Below are 25,831 nucleotides of genomic sequence, written 5' to 3'. Positions count from 1 at the left end.
CACACACACACACACACACACACACACACACTCACACTTAACAAATCATGACCTGCATCTTTTAACCTAGGTGTCCCTTGGTCTATAGATACTGCCCTACATGGTTGAGGCGTTGTACAACACACATAATGCCAAAGTTACTGTGCCACACTGTAGCACATGGAAAACATACAAATATACACTGTATGCATACACACAAGTACGCACATACACGTACGCACACAGACATGCAGGCTCCCACACAGTTCATTGGAGTTAAATATAAAAAAACTATGTAGTTTAAAAGTTACATAGATTGTATACTGTACACTCGGAGTCATTTTATTAGGAACACCATACTGACACTGGGTAGCTCTTCCCTTTGGCCTCAAAACAGCCTCGGTTCTTCATGTCATTAATTTCTCAATTTTCCTGTGAGATTCTGCTCCATGTTGTCGTGACGGCATCGCATATTTTTTGGCCGATTTAGCAGCTGCCAGTCCATGCCGCCGACCTCCCGTTCTACCACATCCCAGAGTCAATCTACTGGATTCACATCTGGTGAATGGGGAAGTCACTCAAGTTCAACTAATGTTCATGAAACCAGTTTGGGACTTTTGGCTCATGACCGGCGGCATTTTCCCGCTGGCAGTAGCGATTAGTAGATGGTGACATGTGGCCATAAAGGGAGGACCATGGTCAGCAACAACACTGTCACAGCAACTGATAGACTGTGACATTCAAACCATGAATTGGGTAAAGTCAGACGACTAAACATTCCCTGCGCCATGACAACGCCACCGGCAGCCTGGACTGTTGACGTAATGCTCGCAGTACGCTCCTACAGAGCGGGGCCAGTGTTTGGTCGAGGTCCGCCTGTATGTTTGGAACGTGCATGCGCACAGTGAAAGCGGTATCTAGCAAGTTCATGCTGAATCCCGCCTGCCCTTGCGAATCCTTTATGGATGTCTAAACAATACCACTGACACGTGTGTTTGTGTGAGGTGGGAGAGAGAGAGGGAAAGAGAGAGCAAGCGACAATGACAGCCAGGCAAGAGAGCGCTGCACACAGCTCTACACTGGAACAATTGCACAAAACACCAAGTTAGAGACCTATTGTGTTGAGTAAAGTTCTTTTCTTCCTTTTTTTAAACCAAATCTATAACTGAGTATCTGCAATAAACAAATAAGGGTTCTTCCTTTCATTCGTCACGCACCTGAACGTTAGCATTTGTACGATAGCGGCTGAGTACAAGTAGAGTCTTGCACAGTCCTGTGCACCGACATGGGATGTTCAGTTTTAAAAAATCCTCCTTTTACATTTCCAATTGAATCAGCTTCCTGCGGCTTTTGCATCACACGTTCTTTGTTCTTTGCTCTGCATTTCTGGGAAGAATCTTCCTAAATTTGTTGGCTTCTCCTTTTTCTAAGATTTTAAAGAGAGGAGATTTGAAAGCGTGGGTGTAACTCAGCTCTCCAACACTTAGCTGTCTGGGGAAACTGCTAATGGATTTGCACAAGCAACTGTTGAGAGATTATAGAGGCTTACATTTACAAGGAACGGAGCAGATGTTGCACTTCAAAAACCTGTCTCGTCATTCTCTTCAGAGTGAAGCCTACACTACGGTAAAGACACTGATTTCTAATGTTCAGCCACATGCAGCCCCTTCACGAAGGCACAGCATTCTGCAAACAAGGTTCTGGCAGGAAATGATTTTAAAATCAAATCTCTCGGCTGTTTATTGCCACGAGCGCCAGCCTCCTGATGTGTAATACAACGTAGGAGTGGGTGTTCAACTTTTGACTTTATCTTAGAGTGAGTAACCAGGACAGTAGATGATGACTAATCACTGTTTAATACCTAACAACCTCTCTTCCTCTGCTTTTGCTTCCCCCTTTTTTCATTTCCCCTCTTTTTATCTTTCTCTTCTCTGTCTTTCTGTAGTATTTCTATTGGAATTAGTTATGTCTTAGCTGGCAGTGAGGCCTATGCTGCTCTTCTTAATGTCAGGTAAGTCTTCCACGTACAAAAAGCATCTGTTGAAGAATGAAAGCATGATACATATATGACTGCAGTGAAAGTATTTTTTCTTCTGTCTTGGTATCCCTAGTAACTTGTATGTTATGCAATGCAATCTGAATCCTTTCAGATCAACATATATAAATATATCAGTACTGGTTAATTTTCTTGAGCCATTGATGTGATATGAATTAAAGTTAACCAGGGACATATCAACTTGTGACACTGGTGTAATGCAGCTTAGTAAGTGATGACACCACACAGACCACTAGCCTGTTAAATTACAACCCTAGTGTCCGTTCCCCCTTCTTGTTCATTGTGTCTGCGTAAGTTAGCTCCCTGCTCTTCGAGGTTTTAGGGAGTAGCATCTGGAGCCTGTCTGTACACTTCGCCGATCACTCTGCACTCGTTTGTTCCTGGATTCCAGGGTGACCTCAGATATTTCCCTAAATATCTTCCATTGGCCCCTAAAAGTAGTCTGTATAGCCAGATGGATGCGCCCCCATGCCGGCCACCAGCCGTGATGCCTACCAACGCAGGTTGTGAGCCCGCATGGCGGAGACTCCTTATTGCTTTTTTGGGCTCACGCTAACTGGGCCACCAGGAGGAGGCCCCGGTTCCCCATTTCCCAGCCAGTTGCTGCAGCTCCTACACTGCCGCCTGATCTGAGTTCTTCTGGGCATCAGCATTAGGATTCCTCCTTGGTGCCTTCCGTTGGAGGTTTTCTGGGCAGGACTACATGGAAGGAGACCCCCCAGGGTAGACAGAGAACTTGCTGTTATGATTACCTATCCCATCTGGCCTGGGGAACACATCAGAATAGCGTTGCAGGGAAGAGGGATGTCTGGAATACCCTGCTCAGCCCTCTGCCACTGTGACCTGACCTCGGATAAGAGATGATGAAAATGAAAATGGATGGATATTGAGGCTTGCCGAGAACTGATCTGCTCGAAATGGATGTGATGATCCGCTTGCTCCTCACTCAAATTCAAATTTGAGCTGCGAATCTCCTCTGCAAAACACACCGCTGCGAACCCATTCCTGCTGCACAATGACCTCTTTCATTGTTCTCTCGGCTTCTGGGGTACACTTGGTTTACTAACGGGAACCTCCTCCAGCTGGGTTGTTTTGGGGTGTATTCATTTGCATTATTCTGTTAAGCAATCCCAAAAATATATTTGACTTAAAACAAAAAACACTCAACAAACCCCATAGTCCTGAAAACAAGTTGTTTTTTTCTGCCACTAAATTCCCAGATCAAAAGCCACTTTTAAAAAGACAGGTTCTAAAAACCAGTTATCCTGGGCAATTTTCACGGCATTGCAGACCTCAAGCAAGAGTTATAGACAGCTCAGTCAAGTTGAGCTCGCCTCATTTTTTTTTCAACAAGATATCACAACTCAAAATGTACTCCAATGATCCATAAAACAAAAACTCTCCAAAATCAGACGCTCATTCGGGTCATGTTCTCAAGTTGAGGAAACGGTGGCAAAGAAAGTCCACATAGTTTTAGGTGGTATAGTTTTTCACAGAAGAGTGACGTACAATGTAAAATATGGCAACCGATGCCGCAGAAGAAGGGAAAATCAACAAACCATGGTTCAAAACTGATGACACTAGCATTCGCTCGTCTGCTTTTCATTCACTACTGAAACCAGACCAGCAGCTGTTTTTCACTTTATACATCATATTTATACAATTTATATATTTTATTTATTTATTTATATATATTTGGCACATAAAAGTACCAGTGTGTGATAGCCACTATGTCTAAAATAACATGTCGGGTTTTTGTGGGAGGTTTGCTTTAAGGGCATTGTTGCTATGTCCTTGTTGAGGCTGTGTCCTTGTTGAGGCATACCTGTTATACCGGGAAGACTGTTGAGAATCTGGAGTAATTGATTTAAAAAATAGATGAACCATAACACACCTGTATTTGATTTATTTAGAATTCAATCTGAATCAGAACAAGCCCACTAAGCTAAAAGTCGCCCTGTGGCGTTCTGTTTCCATTCAGCACCACCTAACAAAAGGTTTAACAAACATGTTGAATGTTTTACTGTTTTTATAGTGTAAATTGTATATCATATATTCATAATTGTTGATATTCATCAATATAAGATAAAATGTGGGGATAACAGTTTATTGCTGTATCGGCCAGCCCTGTTATATACACATACAGCCTGATCCAGAATTTCCCAGCTTGGAATGAATAATGTATTTATCTATCTATCTATCTATCTATATTACTCTGATGCAATTATTAGATTGATGTTACTAATCCCAGCAACAATCTTTTACTCAGACAGTTTTGGGGGTGTCTACTATGGTGGCCAAGAAGAGTCAACAGGAATGCAAAAGCCACAACACAAAAGGACTTTGAACATTGACATTGAACATTGACTTTGAACATTAACATTGACCATTGACATTGACATTGAACAACATTGCTCATTTGTGACCATCACATAGCAAGATTAATCACAGTTATCTCGCAACAACGTTTCACTTAACCTGCTTCTCAAAGTCCTCAATTTTCTATCTTCTTCCAACTTTGGGGCCGCCTGTCGGACCAATAATATAGTCGGTACGCTGCTTACTTCCATTGTGGCTTACTTTTTTTCTACTTGCGTTGTGGCTTCTTTTTTTTTTTTACTTCTGTTGTGGCTTTTGCATTCGTGCTGTGGCTTTTGCATTCGTGTTGACCCTTCACGGCCACCGTAGTCTACTACTTGGTCTTACCAGGACTCAGATGCGGGTTGATCCGACTGGTCCAGTGCGCTTGGCAGTAATGCGTATCCTAGTAACACAGAAGTTGTTAACATTGTGTTATTTTAGCCGACAAGCGTTAACCATGGGTAAATTTGGGTTGGGGTTAGGGTTGGGGTTTGCATTACAGAGACAGAGAGTGCTTGAGCGCCACAGCTTCACTTGCATGCGGCGACCCAGGAGAGCTAATAACAAACAGAACTGACTTACTACTTTTGCTTTGCAAAATATGACGGTATATAAAAATGAAAAAAGTAAAATGCTTCTTAATCTGAAGTTGTTCAAATTATCATTTGTGTGATAGCTGGTGTTATTGCCTAACTCCTTTGGTACTCTTGAGTCAATGAAGCATGTACACGCAGACAGGAACACACACGTACACACACACACACACACACACACACACACACACACACACACACACACACACACACAAATCCTGTTTCTCACTCCCGAGCCTATAATTACCTTTATCAGTTAACGGGACTAATTTACTTTGTCACGGCCCAGTAAATACTTAACACAGATAATATTATTCACACTGTGCGGGTCGGTTGGACCGCTCCACTCGCACGCCCGGGCGCTTCATTATCGGCCCGCTCGGCGCCGGGGGAGAAGCTGCGTCGCGGGAGTGTGAAGGCAGGGTTACTGGAGTGAAAGAATCTTGGGCGGCCTCTTTTGGATAAACCACTGCATTCTCCCCTCCCCAGGGGCAGCGACCGATGGGTTACCGCAGGTTCCTGCACAAAAACCCTCCTCTCTGTCCCTCTGCTGTAGACTAGTGGGTGTCTTGGAAAGAAAACCCCAGTGAGTGCGGCGAGGATTAAAGTATTCCTGAGGCTCCAGTCTCAGTACAGGGGCACGATTAGTGTGTCCTAATACAGTGTTTTAGGTATTAAAAGGCATCCCTTTTATTTCTAGCGTGAAACATTAGGGGAATAAAACACTATATTCAACCATTATATTCAGTTAAATCTCATGTGTTTCATTAAAATGTTAACAGATCATCCTTATTCCCACAACCAGTGCACTATTCTTATGATATTGCCCCCAATTGTTTGTTAATAATCTTAAACTCGACTCTTACTTTAAATATTTGTGTTTGATGTCTGATGCAAACCTAGCAGAAATCCACAGAAAAAGAAATATGATTGTGTGTGTACGCAGTTACGTTCAGGTACTACCATCAGCTACAGAAAGCAGCGGGCCTGATGGATTTAGGCGAGACTGAACAGAGAGATCATTTCATGTGTTATTTCACATTATATTCTTTTTGGTTATATGTTTACCATAACATAAAGTCGTTATGTGCAAAATGTGGGACAGGAGGCAGTGTTCTCTGTTTTCATGTTGAACAAATATTTCATATATATTTCAATATTTGCATTTACATGACACAATAAATACTAAGGAAACACAAATACATTTCATGTATCGTGCATAAGCATATAATGATAGATTTGTTCCAATTCTTTACCAAGTTTTGTGGAGCTTGGGTGCACTACTGTACGCACACGCCCACTGTGCATGCCACACGTCGCGCTCATGACTCATGGAGTGAGGCCACTTGAAATTCTACGTCAGAAAAGGAAACATTGCTGTTCACAGTAAGGAGCAAAAGTGGAATATAAACACGGGAAGAAAAATATAATTCAAGCAGAGCTAATCTACTCTGTGGCCTTCTGTGGAGGAGGAATTACTCAGATCTTTCACACGTACATGTAGTAATATGAGTAATAAGTTATTTTTTCAAAAGTTCAGCATAGGTAAAAGTACAAAGCAGCACAGAGTATCAACTTTATAAATATAAATTGATATAACTATACTACTAGTTATTCAGTTTTGCAACGTCTCTACTAAAACAACTGGTGGTTCAGTTTGTAAAACGCCAACGTGAATGAAGGCTTGTGTGTGTGACCGTCTGTGTGTTTCCTCCACAGCCACATCTATGTGATCCCGGCCTTCACCTGGATTCTGACTCTTGCCATCTTACTAGCCCACACAGTCATCCAGCCAGTCACGTCCGTGCTCACCCTGCTGAAAGGAATCCTGCTCATCGTCACGGTAAATAATGACATTATGGATTATTTTATTTGTATGGACCTCTGTAATTATTCACCCATGATGATTCATACCAATACTTGTTCTAATCTTAAAGAAAACTCGGGGATAGAGGAGGATGTCAGGAACATGTGTGATCAGTTTTCATTTGATTACTTACTTTATGAAAGAAAAAAGAGCTTTTCCAGGTGTTCACCTACAGACAATCTTACCAATTTGTATCAGTATGGATGAATTGAGAATTGAAAGATGCCGCCTTAAACTCCCTTTACACCCAGTACTGTATCTAGATAGGCTTTACACTTGTTACCAGGGCTGAACGATTTCTGACAGATGTTGCGATGCACCATGTGCGGTCATGGTGCAGAGCCTTAAGCTCTATGTCCGTGTCTTTAGGCGAGGGAACAGTCGTGGGGTTCGTTATCTCACGGTGCCCGCGTGAGCCATTTTCATACGGAGTGACAGTCGCAAATGACTCTGAAGCGGTAACGTGTTTGCCAGAAGGGGTCTGGGCGTCGCTACACTTTCGCCGACTTTCTGGCCGTACACTCGTCCCGTAGCTGCCTGTGGTGCTTTCCCAAGCGCTTGCCTCGGGGTGAAGCGACTGTTCCACGACATGCTTTGCCCTCTTTTGTCGCACATCTGTCGTCTCCCGTATTACGGAAGTGCGGCTTTTTTTCTCCTTCCGGGGCTAAATTGTCCAACGTGGCTTCTGGCTCCGCGGGGGGGGCCGCTCCACTAACGAGGTGCTCACCTCTGGTTTCACGCGTGTTGTCGGCGCAGCGCATACGCAGCCGCCTCGGGGCAACTTCTGATTGGTGAGCATGACTAACACATGGACGGCATGACAATGTAAAAACCGTTGACAGCAAAGTATGAGCCCTGGGCCAGGTGCGCTGCATTACGTATTTCCTCGACTGCAGCCTTTGCGCAGCGCTGCTTGAAAACACAATTTGGATTTGAGAACGGTCAATTCGTTCGGCCCTGCCCAGTGTCCACATTGAGGTCGGATCGCTCTGTCCGGCTCACGTCCCATCCCCCTATCGTTTTTCGCATGCCCGAAGGAATGAACTTGTTCTTGTCGAGTCCTATCTGGTTGCAATCCAATCACCCAAAACATGCAAAGGTGTAAATGAGGTGCTAAATGTTTGCTTCAGTTGCATTCACGCCGTACCTTTGTCGGAGCGTCTCTTTACCTGGTTAAGAACTGAAGTGGCTGTTCAGGAAGAAGAATGCATTTTAAATTAAACTTGCAGCATGTTGACTGTAGCTGTGTGTGTGTGTGTGTGTGTGTGTGTTGACCCAATTTATCTCATGTGTACAAATCCTATATTCAGCTAATCCCACGGAAATCGGAGCAAATAGAGATTTATGACCAGCAGCCTTTTCATAATTAATACATTAGGATCCTGCCTCTTAAGAGCTTGTCTCTTTTCTATTAGTGAACTAAGACCCCATTATACCAGCTATTAATACTATTAGGTAGGCTGATGTGTTGCTCTACATCATCTGCTTTCCTCTCATTGGCCAAAGAATTACATCAATACAACCCCCCCCCCCCCCCCCCAAACAAACAGCACAGTGGAGAGAAAGGAGAGGCTTTGTTTCTGTGGTAAGACGAAATCAAAAGGAGAGAACAAGACGTCCAGGAGAGATTCAACTTTTTATTGCAGTTGCTAGACTTTTGAGAAAACAATACAATTCAATACAAGTATCACTTTTTTCTTCTTTCTTTTCTCTCTCTCTCTCCTTGATAAAACAATTTTGACTCGTCGGATTTTTGTCCGTGCACTTTGCTTTTGTTTCACTTTTGTCCATCACACAGTCAGAGTATTGAAAGTGAGACAAAACGTACAGTGCATTTTGTTCAAAATGCTGACGCATTCAAGTCAGCAGTAACAAAAAAAGTTTCATATGCCTCGTCTTATTTTCTACGGTAAAAGTAGAAAAAGTGAAACCTCTTCCCCCTAACTGTGTGGCATTTAACTGGTGCAGTGGTGGAACTGAGATATATCACCAACAATAGCACTATAAAAGTTTGAGCACTGTAATTTGAACGTTACCTGTCCACATGTGGCACATGTCTTGCCTTAGGGCGTGAATGTCCCGGATCTCATTGACATATCTGCACAACACTATTCAGTATATTGTGGTGGCTGTTGCTCTAGCGGTGGAGCGGGTCGCCCCCTATTCTGGGGGGGTTCATGGTTCGATCCCCGGCTCCTCCAGTCCTCATGTTGAAAGGCAAGAGACTGAACCCCCAAACTGCTGTGCAATCAGTGTGTGAATGTGATGTACAGGTGCAGCTCAGAAAAGGAGAATATCATGAAAAAGTTTTGATATTTTTCATTAGTTATTGAAGAAAGTGAACATTTCATATATCCTAGACTTATTACACGTAAACTAAAATGTTTTCCAGCATTTTTTTCCGCTTAATTCCGATAATTAAGACCTTAAGCTCCAAAAATGTAATAACAAAACAACAAAAACTATTAGAATATTTTTCTTAGATCAATCAAAACATGATTTACCATAAAGAAATGTCCGACTGAAAAGGATGTTCTCTCAATACTAGGTCGGGGGCTCCTTCTGAACGAATCACAGCATCGATGCAGCAGAGCATGGAGGCGATCAGCCTGAGGCACTGCTGCGATGTTAGTGATGCCCAGGTTGCTTCGATGGCCGCCTCCAGCTCGTCTGAGCGGTGCGGTCTGGTGATTCTCGTCTGCCTCTTCACAATAAAGCACAGTGATGTCACGGATAAGAAACCAGTTGGTAGTACTTTTGGCTCAGTGGGCAGGTGCCGAGTCCTGCTGGAAAAGGAGATCGGCGTCTTCACAAAGCTCGTCGGCAGACGGGAGCATGAAGTTTCTCCAAAATCTCCTGGTAGACGATTGCTCAGACTTTGGACATTTACATTAAAAAACACAGTGGACCAACACCAGCAGATGTCCACATAACCTTCAGACTTTCCACTTTTCTATCGATATTTACCCTTGACAGTACTGCAAGCCATGCCAGTCTGTGCCTCCAATAGCCAGGTGCTCATTAGAAGCAGCTCTGTTGTGGATTGGTATTTCAGTCTCGCAGTCAAACATTACTACACGTCGAGATCTATGTCGCCGATGCGCTTCCCCCTAAATAATTTGAATCCATGCTCTGTGATTCTGAATATTTAATTCTAAAATAAATCTTAATCTAAAATAAACAATGGGTGTGACCATGAAGTGCCCAAGTCTCAGCTTTAATATGTCAATATCGAAAGAATTGTGTGTGGGAGATAGAGCAGATTCAACAGATACAACCCAAATTTTTTTTTAAAAATGAAAACTTTTTGCACTCAAACACTATCTGAAGTGCACAATCCCCTGCACTTCTGTGGCCATGAAGTGTTTTTTCCCGATCACTGACGAGGAAACATGTCCGCCTGAATCCCGGTGAGCGGTGTCGACCGTGACGTCATGAAGAACGTCTCTCAACCAACCAAGGAACCGATGGATGGCTTGTTCCTGGGCCTCGTTCTCCCCCTCTCCGGTTGCCCTACACATGAACCTAAATGGCCACTCTTCGTCAACTCTGAGCCGCGTTTGAGCTCTAACATCGACACAAAACACACAGGTGCCCGAGAAACGTTTCGTAGCAGTGTCCTCAGGACCTGTAAACTTTAGGGCCCCGTGTTCAAAGTTCTGTCAAAACAGTTCTTTCTATATATCGATTTAAACCGTCTCAAATTAAAGCTGAGACTTGACATTTTTAATGTAGTATCCATTCATTTAAATTGAATGTGCTAGAGCGCAGAGCCTGAAGAAGAAAAAATGTAATTGTGGATTGCTCACAGTCTGGACAATATGATTTATTGTGGAGTCTTCTGCTCTCTCTCTCTGTCTCTGTGTGTTTCTATTTGGGTATATAACTAAATAAAACCGTCCCAAAAGTCTTCTGTCACCTTCACGCTTCACGCTTTATGGACTTTTCAACATTGTCTTTATTCACTCGCTAAGAGTGTGTACCCTTTGGCCATTTGCGATGGATTTCGTGTCTCCATGATTTGCTGCGCACGCGCGAGGTCACGCCGGCAAGATGGATGGAAGCGGCGGGTGTTCTCTCGTCGTCCCTGACGCAGAAGTCGCGGCGCTTTACTGAGCTCCCGTTGTGCGCGTGGCGGTTTTGGGCTTTTCCAAGGTCAATGCTCGCCAACGTCGGCGAGTGGGAGTAGCTCAACTGGAGCTCTTGACGAAACCCCCCGTCACATCCCGCGATGTCAGCCGCTACACCTTGAATCTGGCAAGTGGGATATTGAGTGAAATTTTTTTTTAGAATAGATTCATGAATTTAAAGATTTTTGGGGGGCATTTTCATCTTCAAAATGTCAATCTTGGATGCACACTGGGAGAGTTATACTGTGGATTTTAGGAGAGCGCCTCCCGACCAATGCGGACAGGAAGAATGGTTACCGTGATCAAAAAAAACATTTCAGCGTTCATAAGGCATGTTAGTAACAATAGTATTATTACAGTCTGATTGAGTAACAAGTCCTACTACTTTGGTAGTCCTCATTTTCAGATGACATTGATTTGATAAGTGAAAATGTAGTCACCACGGGGCCCAAATAAATCTGGGGGAAAGGGATTTTACGTACACTGCTCCCTCGGCTTGGAAGGACTTGCAAAAGGACCTTAAGCTCCGAGAACTGGTCTCATCGGACACTTTTAAAGAATTCTTAAATGACCTAGGAGACGGCACTACTGGCTGTAAATGCTTTGATGAATTTTGTCTCTTATTTTTTAATTGTTTTATGTTTTTTGCCTTTGTCTGCAACCAGTGTTATATGTGCTGCTGCCTGTCTTGGCCAGGACAACTCTTCAAAAAGAAGTTTTACTACTGGTTGAATAGAGATTATAATTATAGTTAGCATGATGTTAATTTGTAGTTAATTAAAAAATAAAAAATAATATATATATATAATTTTCTCATATTGCTGTTTTGCTTACAGAGTTGACCTTTATCAAAAGGTCATGATGACTGCCTGACGAACTCAAGATTTAAGGCATTTCTACCCACTACCATGTTGCAGTTCTATTCTATTCTATTCTATTCTTCTAACATTCCTGTACCTCTACACAAACAGATTTGAAATCCTGCAATGCCTGCTTGTAATTTTACACATTAAAACACACACGAAACACAAGAAAAAAGCTTTGAACATTTACACTTGACAGTGCCATGCTGCGAGCCATGTGCAGTATATTTGACCTTGTGACGGTCAAACTACCATCAACCAACCAAATGAAATCACTATCAAAGAAAATAAGCAACACAAAAAAAAAAATCCACAACGAGTCGCATTCACACACACACACACACACACACACACACACACACACACACACACACACACACACTTATGCTTTACTCGCAAGCCCACCACACACTGTTGACACAAAGTACTGCAATGCTAGCAAATCTGACACGAATACAGTTTTAATGACAGTTTTATAGCCACTCCCTTCATTGAACAATACTGTTGTTTTTTTCCAATCACCCCAGTGCGATTTGTCCCCAGGGTGTTGACCATCGCCGGTCTGGTTACACAGCCGCCATGAGAGTCATAGCCTGTGTTTAAGGACTCACGGACCAGGCACTGCTGCTAATAATGTAACCTAACTACTTATTTTAGATCATTTGCGTCCGGAAAAAGACTCAGGCACATTTTGGTCAGCCAATGCGGGAAAATCTCTGCATTCAATTTGCTGCAGATGAGGTTCAATACCTTTAACTTGAATTCCCTGGTGAGGCGTGGGCATACCTACTGTACTGCAGTGCCTCAAATAATGAGACAGGATCACTGTTCCTCTTTGGGACTATAAAACACCTAAATGTGTGTTCTTTGCCATTTGTTATTTCTCTTCGTGCCTGTGTCTGAGAACGCTGCTGTTTTTCTAGCGGTCTCCATCTTCCTAAAACACGAGTTCCTGAGGTATTTTTTTAAAAGATGCTCCCGTCTGTGGAGGAAAGTGCTTACACAGCTGGTCCACTGTTGTTCCCCTCTTTACGACGAAGCCACTTCTGTCGCCCGAGACCGTTCTTCTTCCACAATTCTTTCATTACGTGAAGTCTCCCCGAGGACAGAGCTCTCCGTTTCTCTCGTGCGTCCTCTAACTTTGTTACTCCGCGGTTCATACCGTGTCAGTTTAGCTCAATCATGGACACGCTGGCAGGTGAGCTGATGCTGCAGGGCCTGGTACCGGAAGAGATCAATGTCAGTGTTATTAAGTCATATCCCACTGGAGGAGAGGGAGACCGCTTTTGGTTTCCTGCGGGAGGGGAGGGAGTTTGGCAGACGATTGGCTGTTTCAGAGGAGAGGCGGGACCTGTTTTTCATGCAACTGCCATTTTTGGAGTTACAAATTATTCCATTCAAAACTCTTTAAGTGGGTCGTCTCCCCCTTTAGAGACGTCTCCTAGCCACCTTGTCGTCCTTTTTTGCACAAATTAGCCAGCAGAGTCCGCTGTCCTGTCAACTTGCTGGATGGCGAGGAGCTCAAATGCTGTTAAACGTAGAGTTCATATCTCATTATGGCTAAAGCAAAAATGTAACAGATGTCATAACCGCGGCTGATTTCAACTTCTTAATGAAGAAAACTGAATAAAGCAGAATTGTTACTACTACTACTTTTTCTAAGCTGATGAAGAGCTAAATCACTTAGACATTTAATATTTCCAAGCGAGCGAGCTCCAATATTCAAGGTTTTTAACTGCAAAACACTACTTAAGATGCGACAGGATTTTGATATATTCGGAGAGCCAGCGGGGCAAAACTTCAAAGCTCAACGTGTCAAAATTGCTCAGTACACAGACGGACCCTTAGAATTCCAAGGACATGAATTATATATAATGTTATTGCAAGAAATATATTTGGAAAGAATTAGAAAGTACAAAATGATTACATGTCAAAATGGCATGCTATAAAACGTGAAAACTCTTATTTTCATTTCGTGACGGCAGCTCTGCTGAATCACAGCAACCAGCGACAGCATAATGGCACAAAATGAAGTTGATTTAAATATGAGCACACTTTGGAACACGTCCGCTGACCCTCAAAACTACACGCGATGCGATTTTTGCTGGATTTTCACCGTCGCGGCTGGAATACGATACACTTACACGTGTATACTGAGGCCACCGCCTTGTCCCAAAGTGCTGCGGGGAGATGAATGAATAGACGTCGGGGCTTTAGGAGCTCAGCTATCCGTACACCAACATCAGATCGATGACTCCGTCCCTCTGCAGCCGGTGGAGCCTTTATGACTCCCCGAAGGATCTGCTGTCCTTGACGAACAATAGAGAAATTGGACAGATTGATTTTAGATTGCATTGATAGCGCGCGCGCACACCCACACACACACACACACACACACACACACACACACACACACAGTAACACTCTATAAAAGCTGTACCACAGAGGTCTTGGTTATACTGTAGTTTTAAAAGGAGCTGGACTAAACAACTAATGAAACCTGTATTGTTTTGGGTGGAGGTTGTTGTTTCATCTATGACCTGTAGATGGAGACATTTACACATAAACTCGCTCGCGTCTATCTGCATACACGCAAATATTTCTACACACGCGCGCACGCGCGCACACACACAGTGTGAAAGAAATGCGGCCCAGAGCTCAGTCCCGAACAGGGGGTGGGGCGCTGAGATTTAGAGCCTCCGTTCTGGAGCAGGGCACCGGGAGCCGTTCCCTCCACTCTGCATCAATATGCGAGGGAGCCGGTCGGGCGAGGCCGACCGCGCCAGGACAAAACACACCGTCGTCGAGCGAGCAGCCATTTATGGCCCGGCAAATGTGATTTTTCCCTTTATGGCTGAAATATTAATGTTTCTATCTTGGTATACTTTGAAAGAAAACAGCAGCTCCCAGGCGCTGCGCTGCCAAGATAAAGGAGGGGGGGTTAATAAGTGATGTCATGGCAAATAAAAGGGTGGGTGAAGTATGACCTTCAGTGGGCGTCCACTGCAAACATCAAAGCCAAAATCACATTATTTTATTGCCTTTTTATTGTGCCTTTTTTACTGGAAAAGCATCCACTGACGTACCCTTTATTTACGACTCATCATATCGGAATAAAACTATTCATTATAGATCCCTTGCCCAGCCTGGCTAACCCCACTCTTCCCTGTTGGCCAGACGTTCTCCCGTTTTCATTTCGTTGCGAGCGGTTCCCTCATCATTCTCCGTTGTGCTCCTCCTCCTCGATGTGTCGGGGCTCAGAGCTAATGTCATTACCAGCTTCTCCGATTCCACACTGCTGGAATGAGGCTGATTTCATGTCTTTGTTTTTGCCGTTAGAGGACTTTGATTGTGGAATTGGATCCGGCCGAGGTGGCGGCTTCACAAGCGGGCTGCCACTGTGTAATTCGCCAGAACTGGAAGCGTGACGCCCGACTCTTTGTAGTCCCGTCCGTCCCCCCCCCCCCCGGGCAACCAATGACCAAACCAGTCGGAGAGGGCACAGTTCAATATCACACGTTTCACTCAGCTTCGTAATCATTTCGCCTCGGCCCTTTGCCGTTCCTTAAAGAGGAATATTGCAATGTTCTTGCTATTTTTGCGACTACACAAACCTGTTCTTGAATTCACAACAGAACAAACACTGCCTCCAAAAAAAAGGTCTGGCCATGTCCTATGATGTTTTGAGCTGCAGGACTTAAAAAAAAGAAAAGGTCATGTTCAGCAATGTGCAGCGAGCCGCTGCTGACCACGCTGAATACCAGGAAGAACATAGTCATCTCCCAAAGCAGCCAGTTGATGTGAGGCATTCAGGGAGCTGTATCTACTGTGTTGAGGCATTTTACATTATTATTCTAAAAAGAGGAGATGATCAAGATATGCCTATTCCCAAACGCGTTGTGATTTCTTTTTGGTTCACCTCCGCCACTTTACAACCCTCGAGAAAGACGGGGCGCACGAAACAGTGTGGGCTGTTTAAAAGTTTAAGGGATGCGGAAACAGATTCAGATTGAAAGCGGAGGTGAGCACCGATTCCCAGAGGAACTGATCGGTAGCATGCTGTATAATTTATTTGTACGGTAATTATTCTGAAAAGAATTATGATATTCTAAAAGGAGGAGTAAGCCTTGAAAACAGGCAATATTTGACAAGACTCGCGGTTGAGGTTTGGGTTGATGCTGATGCCAACTATCTGTTTGTTTGTTTTTTTACTGCAGGGACTAGATATGATAATACAGTTTGAGCTACAGTAGAAGAACAGCTCTGTGCAGTTACATGTCACTCAGTAATAACCTCTGCCAAGGAGGCTGTTTTCACCCGTCTGTGTGTTGGCTTGTTTGATTGTTGGTTGGTCTGTCAGCAGAATTACACAAAAAAATTACCGAACAGATGTCCACGAAACACGGAGGAGGAATGGTGTCGAGAGGACCCATAGCGCCATTTTGGTGCGAAAAATGGCAAAAAAAAAGGGAACGTGAAAAGACTGAATAATTTTTACCCAACAATGTTTTTCATGACGCGATGGGAGTTGAGGGCAAATGTATTCACTTTTATTAAGTTATCATGTGCTTGGCTGGTATAACTTGTGCTTTTGTAATAGATTTTTTCCCCTTGAAAACCAAGTCAAAAAAGCAAAATGCACATTGGGGCTATTTCATTTATGCAATGGTGAAAAAGTCGCAAAATCAAGGAATAACACGAGGCTTCTCATGAGAGCATATTAGCATTTAATCAACACAGATCATGTCATTTGAACTATAATAGTAACAGGACAGTGGGTTTTTTTGTTTTTTTAAATCCCCCCGACCCCCTCCTGTTTGGAGGAGCACCTTGCATATATGGAAGTTGTGTTACTCATACGTTGTGTGCTGCTGTTGGTGGTCAGTGAAGAGTTAGTTGCAGGGTGTAGGCTGGCTGCTTGTGTCTCATTTTCTACATTAAATACAGGAGATGAGACGTGGCCTCGATGGGCTGTGCACCAGAAATCGTTGGATTACTGTTAGAATTTAACCAAAATGTTTTACCTATTGGCAAACAACACAGTTACTTTTGAGATGAGGATTCCTTCCTTTTAAATTGTTTCAATTCTTAAAGTATATCAGAGTCCTTGAATGAATACAGTTTTTTTTTTTACACATTAAAAGTGTAAAATGCTTGGAAATAGCTTTTTCAGCATTTAACAGTATTCACAAATATGCTCAAAACGAAATCAATGCCGCGGTCTCTTTGATTTCCTCCCCTCAGAGGAGCATTATCCTCAATAAAGCCGTCCTTGATTTATTTCAAATCTCCAAACAGTGGCCTCAGGGAGATGTTTCTTCACTGTGGAAAACACTTTGAGGGAGCCGAAGTTGGATTGGTGCATCTAGCTTCTTTTTTTTCTTCTTTTTTTCTTTTAAGGCAACTTTATGAAAAGCAAATGTGAAACCTCGGCAGTAAACAACTTATGGAGTTGACTGATGTTTTTAGGGGGTGGGAGTGTGTGTGTGTGTGTGTGTGTGTGTGTGTTTCTATAAGGAAACTACTATGTGAAATATAATTTCATGGAGTGTTTGCATCTGTTTAAAAATGACTGGTTTATGTATGTCACATGCATACACTGCTGGCATGTAAGGGTCAAGTGTCAAGCCCAAGCACACACACGGCATTGCAGACTGGAGGAGCCGGGGATCGAACCATCAACGGCTCTAACGGGTGGACGACCCTCTAACTCCTGAGCCACGGCTGCCCTGCGTGACTGTAGGGGTATGCCTACATACGTCAGACAGAACCTCCCTCTCGTCGTTGTTCCTTCTGACTCTTTGGACTGCTCCTCGGGTTGAAGGGAGGCAGCGACTCAGCAGAAGGACATCACAGAAATCCATGTACTGATGAGAGTGAGGATTGCATCTGTCCCACCTGAGTGTGAAACAAAGTCAACATGAGAGTCAGGGCTATGCCATTCACTAAACTAAATGTAGTATAACATAATATATAGTAAATATGTTGATATTTGACACAGCGTCAGTCGGTACTGGCCCACAAATATAATTAGTAAGTCTGAAGACAAGGGTCAAGAGCTCTAAGAAAAACATTAAGTGTACAACTACAAGTCGTTCATTGGTGATCGGTCGCCGTTCTGAGGTCAAAACTTTATGAGCAGTGTGTCCATGTCAGGGACCAGCAGTCAGGACAGACGAACACAGGATTACTTCTTTTTTATTTCACCCAAAGCATTCCAAAAAACCCCACTAAAGGCAGTCAACCCAAACTAAACTATACTCAAACATACTGCAAACAAAACATGACATTAACTCAAACATCTGACCTGCCAAATGAGCCGAGGGGGATACATATATACTGGCTGATCAGACCAATTTCAAACAATAGGCGGGAATAACGTAGACAGCGACCAAAGCTCTACACAAAGACACCCCATTCCCCCCGTGCTAATGCAGCTCTTGGTCCGGTCCAATTACTGGGCCAGTAGATTTAAGTTGACTCCGCCCTAGGTCACATCTTTTGGCCAAACCAGGAAGGAGGACGATGCGGCAGACACGGTAACTCAGAGACAAAGGAAAATAAATGACTACGACAACCGGTGTGAACCGAATGAGCACGCCTCATTTAGAATACAGTGTAATGTCAAAACACTAAAGATGCTAATTGAAAACTGACTGGTTGTGTTTGTGCGTTTAAGTGACTGCAAAGAAACTATCAAAACCTGTGTTATGGTCTTGAGGTTGAGTATTGGGTGGTGAGACTGACTGAATGTTACCATATTATATTTCAGCCGTGGATACGGCCATCACAGTCCAGTGCTTTGGTTTGTGAACTAATATTTGCCAAACAGATGACATGCTACACTGATATGATGAGCATTGTCAACAGTGATGGGCCTCAAAGAGCCGCTGGAGTGTCTGGAGGCTATTTGGACACCCGTGCTTCTGGTTAAATCTGGTTGAATCAGACTCTGGCTCAGTTGGGTCGCTGTGAACACTGTACTCGCAGTTGGTCGAGGTGTTCTCAGTCCAGTTCCGAACAAACTCTGGAGCTGTCGGCGGCGGGAACGTGATTCCAACCAAACTACCAGACATGCTGCGCAAGTTTGAGCTAAAAGAAAACTCTTGCTGTCAGGTGTGTTGTGGAAGGGAGCTTAAGTCGTCGTAGCTAGTGCAGATGTAGTAGCAGCTAGATGAATGAATGAACGGGGGCCTCACTTGAACTGCGTCCCACTCCAGGGGACACAACCCTTCAGGGGCCACGCCTTCGTAGACTGTGAAGGCTGAACTGAAATGAGATCGTCTGGCCTACAGAGAATTTCCTATTTGCGTCACCAGCCGGTCTCGCCGCCGGCATAGCAAACTCATTGGCCTCGTCGCTGCTGTGCAATGAGTCTTGGGACAGGTTGGCCACATTTGTAGGAGCCTTAGAAACGGGACAGCCTTGTCACGCCACTGTGACGCTGTTGGTCTACGAATGCACACATCTTGAGGAACAGAGCACCTTCTTCCTGTATTTATTTTCTGAACCAATAAGCAGAGTGAACTATCGCACGTCACGTACAACCTTCTCACAGTAGCGCTTCAGCCCGGGCACAGGTAAAAGAATGAATGAATGAATGAATGAAAGAATGTCTGCACACCTGCCTCTCCCATGTGGGACCTCTCCGCTCCAATCGACCTGACGGACATCTGACTGAATGTTTCACCCCAAAAAAACCCTGAATGAAATAACCCATAACGAAGGTGATACATCTCAATGAGAACTCTCTTTGTGAAGTTGACGTGAATGATGCTTTAGTCACAACCACACATAGATTTGGCTGAATAAAGACACACACACACACACACACACACTCACACTCACACACGCGCACACTTTTAAATGAATCTCATGCAGCGAGGTGTGGAATTGTGTTGGACGGTAGATTATTCACAGAGAATCGACCACAATTTCACGGCTTTCTGGAAATAATTAGCGTGACATTTATTCAGGCTTTATAATTGGTTAAGACTTCCAGACCCTCACCTCTAATAAAGTTGTCATTGAACCTTTAATGCTGCGGGGCTCCCATGACAGCAGGGGGGGACATATAATGTGTGTGTGTGTGTGTGTGTGTGTGTGTGTGTGTGTGTGTGTGTGTGTGTGTGTGTGTGTGTGTGTGTGTGTGTGTGTGTGTGTGTGTGTGTGTGTGTGTGTGTGTGTGTGTGTGTGTGTGTGTGTGTCCATTCTTTGCCCAAGTCCTCATTAAACCAGCCCGCCATGAGATAATAAAACAATTTCTTAAAAGTTTCGAAACTGGTTTCTTTGAGGTTTCCCTTCTTCACACTTCTTATCTACATCTTTCCACTTATTCTTATTATTCTTATTCCTCTTCATTTTTTGCGGGGTGTTAACTGTTTCCAACCGTTTCTCTAAAGTGTTGCAAAGGTTGACTGACTTGATCTCGACCCCCCTCAATAAACAGATCTTTACTCCTCCCACTGACATTGACAAAAGTTATCTTCTCTTAATTCTATAATATATTATAAGTGGAGAACTTGATAAAACTATTGATTTTAAATGAACTTTTCAGGGCAACTCTCTACAGACTGTATGTAAGGTATGATAGATGCCGCAATGTGGTTTGGGGCTATGGGACTCTCTGTGAAGTCCAATTTACTGCATATTGTTATTTGGGAAAGTAAGCATTATTCCACTAGCTGGTCGCTTCATAAATAGTTTCACTATGGACCCAACGATTCAGTCTTGTTTGAGTTGCTGTGGAGGGTACTTACCTCCCGGCCTGCAAGTCAACTACCTGGATGTTGGTCTACCTTCAACTTTTTCTTGACCTTGACAGAGTGAAACCTGACCAAGACCTGTCACAAAATACCCGTGTGTGTGTGTGTGTTTGTGTGTCTCAGGTGGCTGTGACGTTCGCAGTGGGGTCAAAGGTCGGCCTTCAGAGCAGCAGCGACTTCAGTGAGATGGGGAAACCTTTCCTAATGGGCACAGTGGCGCTGGGTGAGAATCAATATATATCTTTTTTATCCTTCTGTCTTTATTCCCTATCCTGTCTTCATGTCTTTGTGGCCTTCCGACTGGCCAACATTTGAATTCCTCTTTCATTATGTGTGATGAGTGATTAAACATGAATGTGTCGAGGTGGTCTAAAGTTGCGTCGCCGTCAGCTTTCTCGGCGGCCGAATTCGGACAACTAGGCTGCCGTTTGCAGCAAAGTAGTCAAAATTGGTCAAAATGTGAAATAAAGAAATCCAATATTTCAGCATATTTCCAATATTTTAAATGCAACCAGATTCAGAGCGGTCCAATTTTTATTTATCATCATGAACACATTGCCCGATGTCGCACTGATGTTTGGTGATGAAAAGAGATGAAATTGACATATGTGTATTATGACTGAGGCTGAGTCCACACCACTGCAGTTTTAGTTTTGAAACACACAGCACAGCGCGTCTGCTACAGTTTTTTTCCCGAGCCTTTAGGAAACGCTGCTGGCCCCCTGTTAGTGTGAAAACTCCGGTGCCTGTGTTTTACCGTGGACGGGCAAAAATGGAGACCTACGGAAACATTCAGCTTCCTGATTGGTTCGTGTCAGTCACGACTCGACGACCATCAGCGAATGCTGAACATTGCTAGGGCCGCACGCCCGAAAGATACGTTACGTTCATCTTCTTGTTTTAATAACGAGCATTGCTGTAAGATGCAGCTTGATATTTCCTTATTAAAATGTACCCCAAGACAGACATTAGCTGATGGAGCTCAGCCCAGCACTGACATGAGCCAGTCAGACAAGACGTTGTCCATCAGTTCTCCATGGAAGATAAATGAATAAATAGACAAACTTAAACCATTGCTGATGGTCAGTAAATCCCACTTTAACGTCATGATTCTCATACATGCTTCCAACTGATTCCAGTTAACGGTATTAAAATAAATAAATGAATAAAAATGCCGCCCACACACTTTTGCTCTGCCTTTTTCTTTGGAGAGACGGCGGGCTGCTCTGAGGCCACTTATCTTAGCTGAGAGTTCTGTTTCAAATTGCCATTCAGTGGGCCTAATCCATGAGAATGACTCCACCAATCAGAATTCGATCAATTGGCAAGCTTCTCAAATATCCCCTGTCTGATACCGTAATTAGAACGCGAGGTTTTCCTCTGCTGTCTTTTCTGCCGTGTCTTGTCTCTCCACTTTTTTCTCTTCTCATCTTTCCCTTTGTGATGTTAAACCTTCACAAAAAGCCTTTTTGAGCACTCGCATTGCAAATGTACATTACCAGGCATCCTTGCAATTAACAAGTTAGATTTCCCCTTGCATGAAAAAAAATCTCTCTCAGTTTTGAATACTTTAGTAGCGCAGGGCCTAAATTAGAGAAAAATAAAAGGAAAATTGATTGAGGCAAATTGCACACACACACACACACACACACACACACACACACACACACACACACACACACACACACACAAAATGCATTCAAAGATAAGTGAGCTCGGCTCACCCACGCCGCCAGCGAGTACTTCAGAGTACTCAAACTGAAAATGCATTTTATCATCTGAAGAACACTGCCAGATAGATGCACACCGCTTCGCTCTGAAGCCGACACGCGGAGAGAACGCCTGCACGTTTGCTTTACCTGCAGGAGTCAGGACCGACTATTGTAATGGTCTCTGCTCTCTGCTCTCCCCCGAGGAAAGAACCCATCTCAAACTGAACCGCTTCTGAACTCAGCGTCGCGGGTGCTGACTTGGCCACGGAAAGAGAGAAGACATTACGCCTTTTTTTTTTAAAGTCTCCGCGCCGGCTTTCTGTCTGGTTCAGAGTTGACCTTATAAGGTCTTTTTTCACTGGTTTGTAGAGCCCATGACGCTCCTTACGGACCTGTTAATCAGACGTGCTTTCATCCTGTGAACCTTTTGCTTTCGGTAAAATCTGAAGTCAGGATAAAAACCCACAGTGATGCTTTTTGTATCACTCTGGTCCATGTCTTTGGAAATTACTCCCTGAAGACCTGAGGGCAGCAGGGAATTGATATATATATATATATATATATATATATATATTTATTTTTTTTATAGACCTGCCTTATATTCAGGCTTTCCATAGAATTTTATTTGTTAATTTGTCTTTTTTTTTTCATATAGTCTAGTCTATTTAGTGTGTTTTCCTTTTTATTTGTGGTTTCACTCAGTTCAATACATCTCCTCTCTTATACAATCTTAATACCCCCCCCATGACTGTCTCTTTTTTTCTATTTTCTTTTAATTTCTTTCTTTTAATCTAGCAACTAAGCAATGCTTTGTGAGTAATGAAAGCATTTCCTTACTTCCCCTCAGTTTATTGAAGCACTTAGTGTTACATTGTGTTTGCACGAAAATTGCTATACAAGTCAAATCTGACTGATTAATTGCTCGATTGATTGTTTGGTTGATTGATTTTACTTCTCCGAAGTCACAGGGGCACATAAGCTGTGGCTGTATAACAGGTGATCGCTCTGGTTTATTAGCATTTCCGGGACACCTCCGGCTGGGACTCCTCGGGTTCCATTACCTCTGCGGACCGTTCAAACGTGCATTCTGCCAGCGCTGACGGCTGCCTTGCAGTCTGTCATCACTGGTTGTGTGGAACAGTAGATAGAACCACATTAAATCCTTTTCCTATGGTAGAAGGTTGATTATGTTCGCCTCTGAATTGTATTCCGGTGAGGATTTCAAAGTTTCTCAGACAACATCCCGGCTATGAAGGGACAATGTTCTAATACAATGTTCTGAGTTTGGTGTGCGGCGTCTTAAAGCAGTGGGAGACCGGTTTCTTTTTCTGGACACTGATGCCTCTAAATCACCAAAACGTCTTATTTGTTGGAACCCAAGCGAGTGAGGAAAGTGTCATTTCAAAAGTAAATGATTTGACTGGGTGACATTTAATATACTGTACATCTGTCATCATAAACTAAACTGTATCAAAGTAAGTTTGGTCAGAAATCTGCTAACTTTACCGGGGAGAAGCGACCAATCGACGAAGGGGAGCATCAGTCGCTGATCCTGCCTCCACAGTCCCAAAACTCAACTCGTCGAGCGGAGCGGAAGGGGAAGTTGCATATTGCAACCAACTGAATACTGCTCGCCTCACCCTCCTCTTCATAGCATGTGGGAGAACCTGCGGTGGCCTTCAGGTAACATGAGGAAAATGACGCAAGCCCCAATTAGAGCCAGTGTATGGTTTGTCCATTCTGGTGCAGCCATGGAGGACTCTGGAAAAGAGGGCCGGCTTTTGATGTAGATATAAAGGGCTCATTATAAGGTAATTCAAACACAATAATTCTTAATCACGGTCCACTTCTGCACACTGGACCTTCAAGAGACTTAAGTACAACCCTTCTGGTTTGGACCTGTCCTACTGTAAGTACACCGTGCACTTAGGTCGTCAAAATGCAGAGCCCAGACTCTTACTGAACACATTTAGATGTTCGCTGACTCCAAGGTCTCCCACTGTACTGAAGCTTTACTGTTGTGCGTCAGTTGTAAGTCGCCTTAGATAAATGAGTACATTTAAAATGTTAACAGGTTTCAGACATCTGAGTTATTGGAAATCATAGCATACATACATTTATGTCATCAAAAGATTGACAATTTCCCTGTAATTTCATGGATTTCTCTCCGATTTTTCCAGCGATACGAGGATGACTCTCAAAGTGTATTGTGTTTGTGTAGTGACTATAATGGATGAGGCAGATGGGGGGGGGGAAATACATGAAAAAAACATTTTTATTTGAAGTTTTGTCACCGCGCAGTGAGGAAAAAAATGGAAAATATCACAGAGCCGCTGACACTGAAGTGCTGTTTCTGTTTTTGTCTCCACAGGAGGGATCGTAAACGTGATGCCTTTGCTGTTCTCGCAGATCTCGCACAACAAGACACAGGTACGGCAGATCTAGTCCTCCACTGCATGCTGGCGCTCATCGCTCGGTGTGTGGCATTCAGGAATGGCTCGGGAGGCGCCGCGTTGTTATTCGTCACCATAAGCAGACGGAGGAAGGTAAAAAACTGTAACACGTGGGGAGCAGTTGAACGCTGCGGCGGCCTTTTGCTACATCTCTCTCACTTTCGTGACCTCAGACAGGCCGGTCGCCGTGGATCTGGCCTCATCAGCTCCAGTTGAGCAGCTTAGAGACGAGCAGTGTTGACGCCACAGATGGTGAGCACCGGTTTCCCGTTGGCCGCCTCCCCATTCTAACCCTGGGTCAGCTCCACTCGCTCAGGTCAGAAGTGCTGCTGCTTCGGGGAGCAGCACTTCCCAAGGTCGTCTAGTTTTTGTCGGACGGACGCCCGTCTCTGAATAATTCACCAATGCGTACAAAAGCATTGAGTATGGAAGTGAGGGTTAAGGGCTTTATGTTGTCTAGTAATTTCCGAACAAAAGTGTATTTGTATATTGTTGTCAAAAAGACAGCCGCTAAGTCTTCAATATCCATGCAAAAGACAACAATGGATGCAAGAGTATGCTATAATAACATTGAAGCGATGGGATGTGGGCAGTTGAGGAACAGAAATTGATGCGTGTTTCCTTGCACTGCTGTTGTGTGAATAGTTGGACTTGAGTGCATTGCGGTAAACACCGACACACTGATGTTTTCACCTCCTCATTGGGAGTAACAGTGACATACATTTGTTACGGCTGTTTTCATTGCACATTGTGGAAATTGGAGGTGGATTGAAATGCAGTAACTGCTTCGAGGACAAATAAGTAGCCCTGTGTACATGTACTCCTCAGGCAGTCACTGACTGCAAGCCTGCGTCTTCCTTTAAGAATATTTACTCTCCTAATATAACTGAATTGCAGTAAAATCATAAATCATGTACAACCACAAAGTATGTGTATTTCCCTCTCCTTGCAATTATTCCCTCCACCAAGGAGGTCATTTTTCGCCCCTGTCCGTTGGTTTTTGTAAAAACTACCAAACAGTTTTCCAGGTGCAGCAACTTAGTGGGAGAATG

The 25,831-nt window shown here is 43.7% G+C and overlaps 1 protein-coding gene across 5 annotated transcripts in view; it reads left to right on the top strand.

The window, feature by feature from the left end:
- si:ch211-51h4.2 overlaps positions 1 to 25,831 on the top strand; it is a 74,665-nt gene that overhangs the window by 23,397 nt on the left and 25,437 nt on the right. For 4 of the 5 annotated variants that reach the window (XM_035647079.2, XM_035647077.2, XM_035647076.2 and 1 more), the window contains 4 exons: positions 1,925 to 1,990; positions 6,709 to 6,832; positions 20,738 to 20,837; positions 24,698 to 24,756. In XM_035647079.2, the coding sequence (XP_035502972.1) occupies positions 1,925 to 1,990; positions 6,709 to 6,832; positions 20,738 to 20,837; positions 24,698 to 24,756 (349 nt within the window). The remainder of the gene's footprint in view (positions 1 to 1,924; positions 1,991 to 6,708; positions 6,833 to 20,737; positions 20,838 to 24,697; positions 24,757 to 25,831) is intronic. The other variant, XM_035647078.2, reaches the window with a different exon arrangement.

The sequence above is a fragment of the Scophthalmus maximus genome, chromosome 13, assembly GCF_022379125.1.
Source record: "Scophthalmus maximus strain ysfricsl-2021 chromosome 13, ASM2237912v1, whole genome shotgun sequence".
NCBI classification, from domain to species: Eukaryota; Metazoa; Chordata; class Actinopteri; order Pleuronectiformes; family Scophthalmidae; genus Scophthalmus; species Scophthalmus maximus.
The sequence above is the reverse complement of the archived record's forward strand: the minus strand, read 5'-3'. Positions and strand labels throughout refer to the sequence as shown.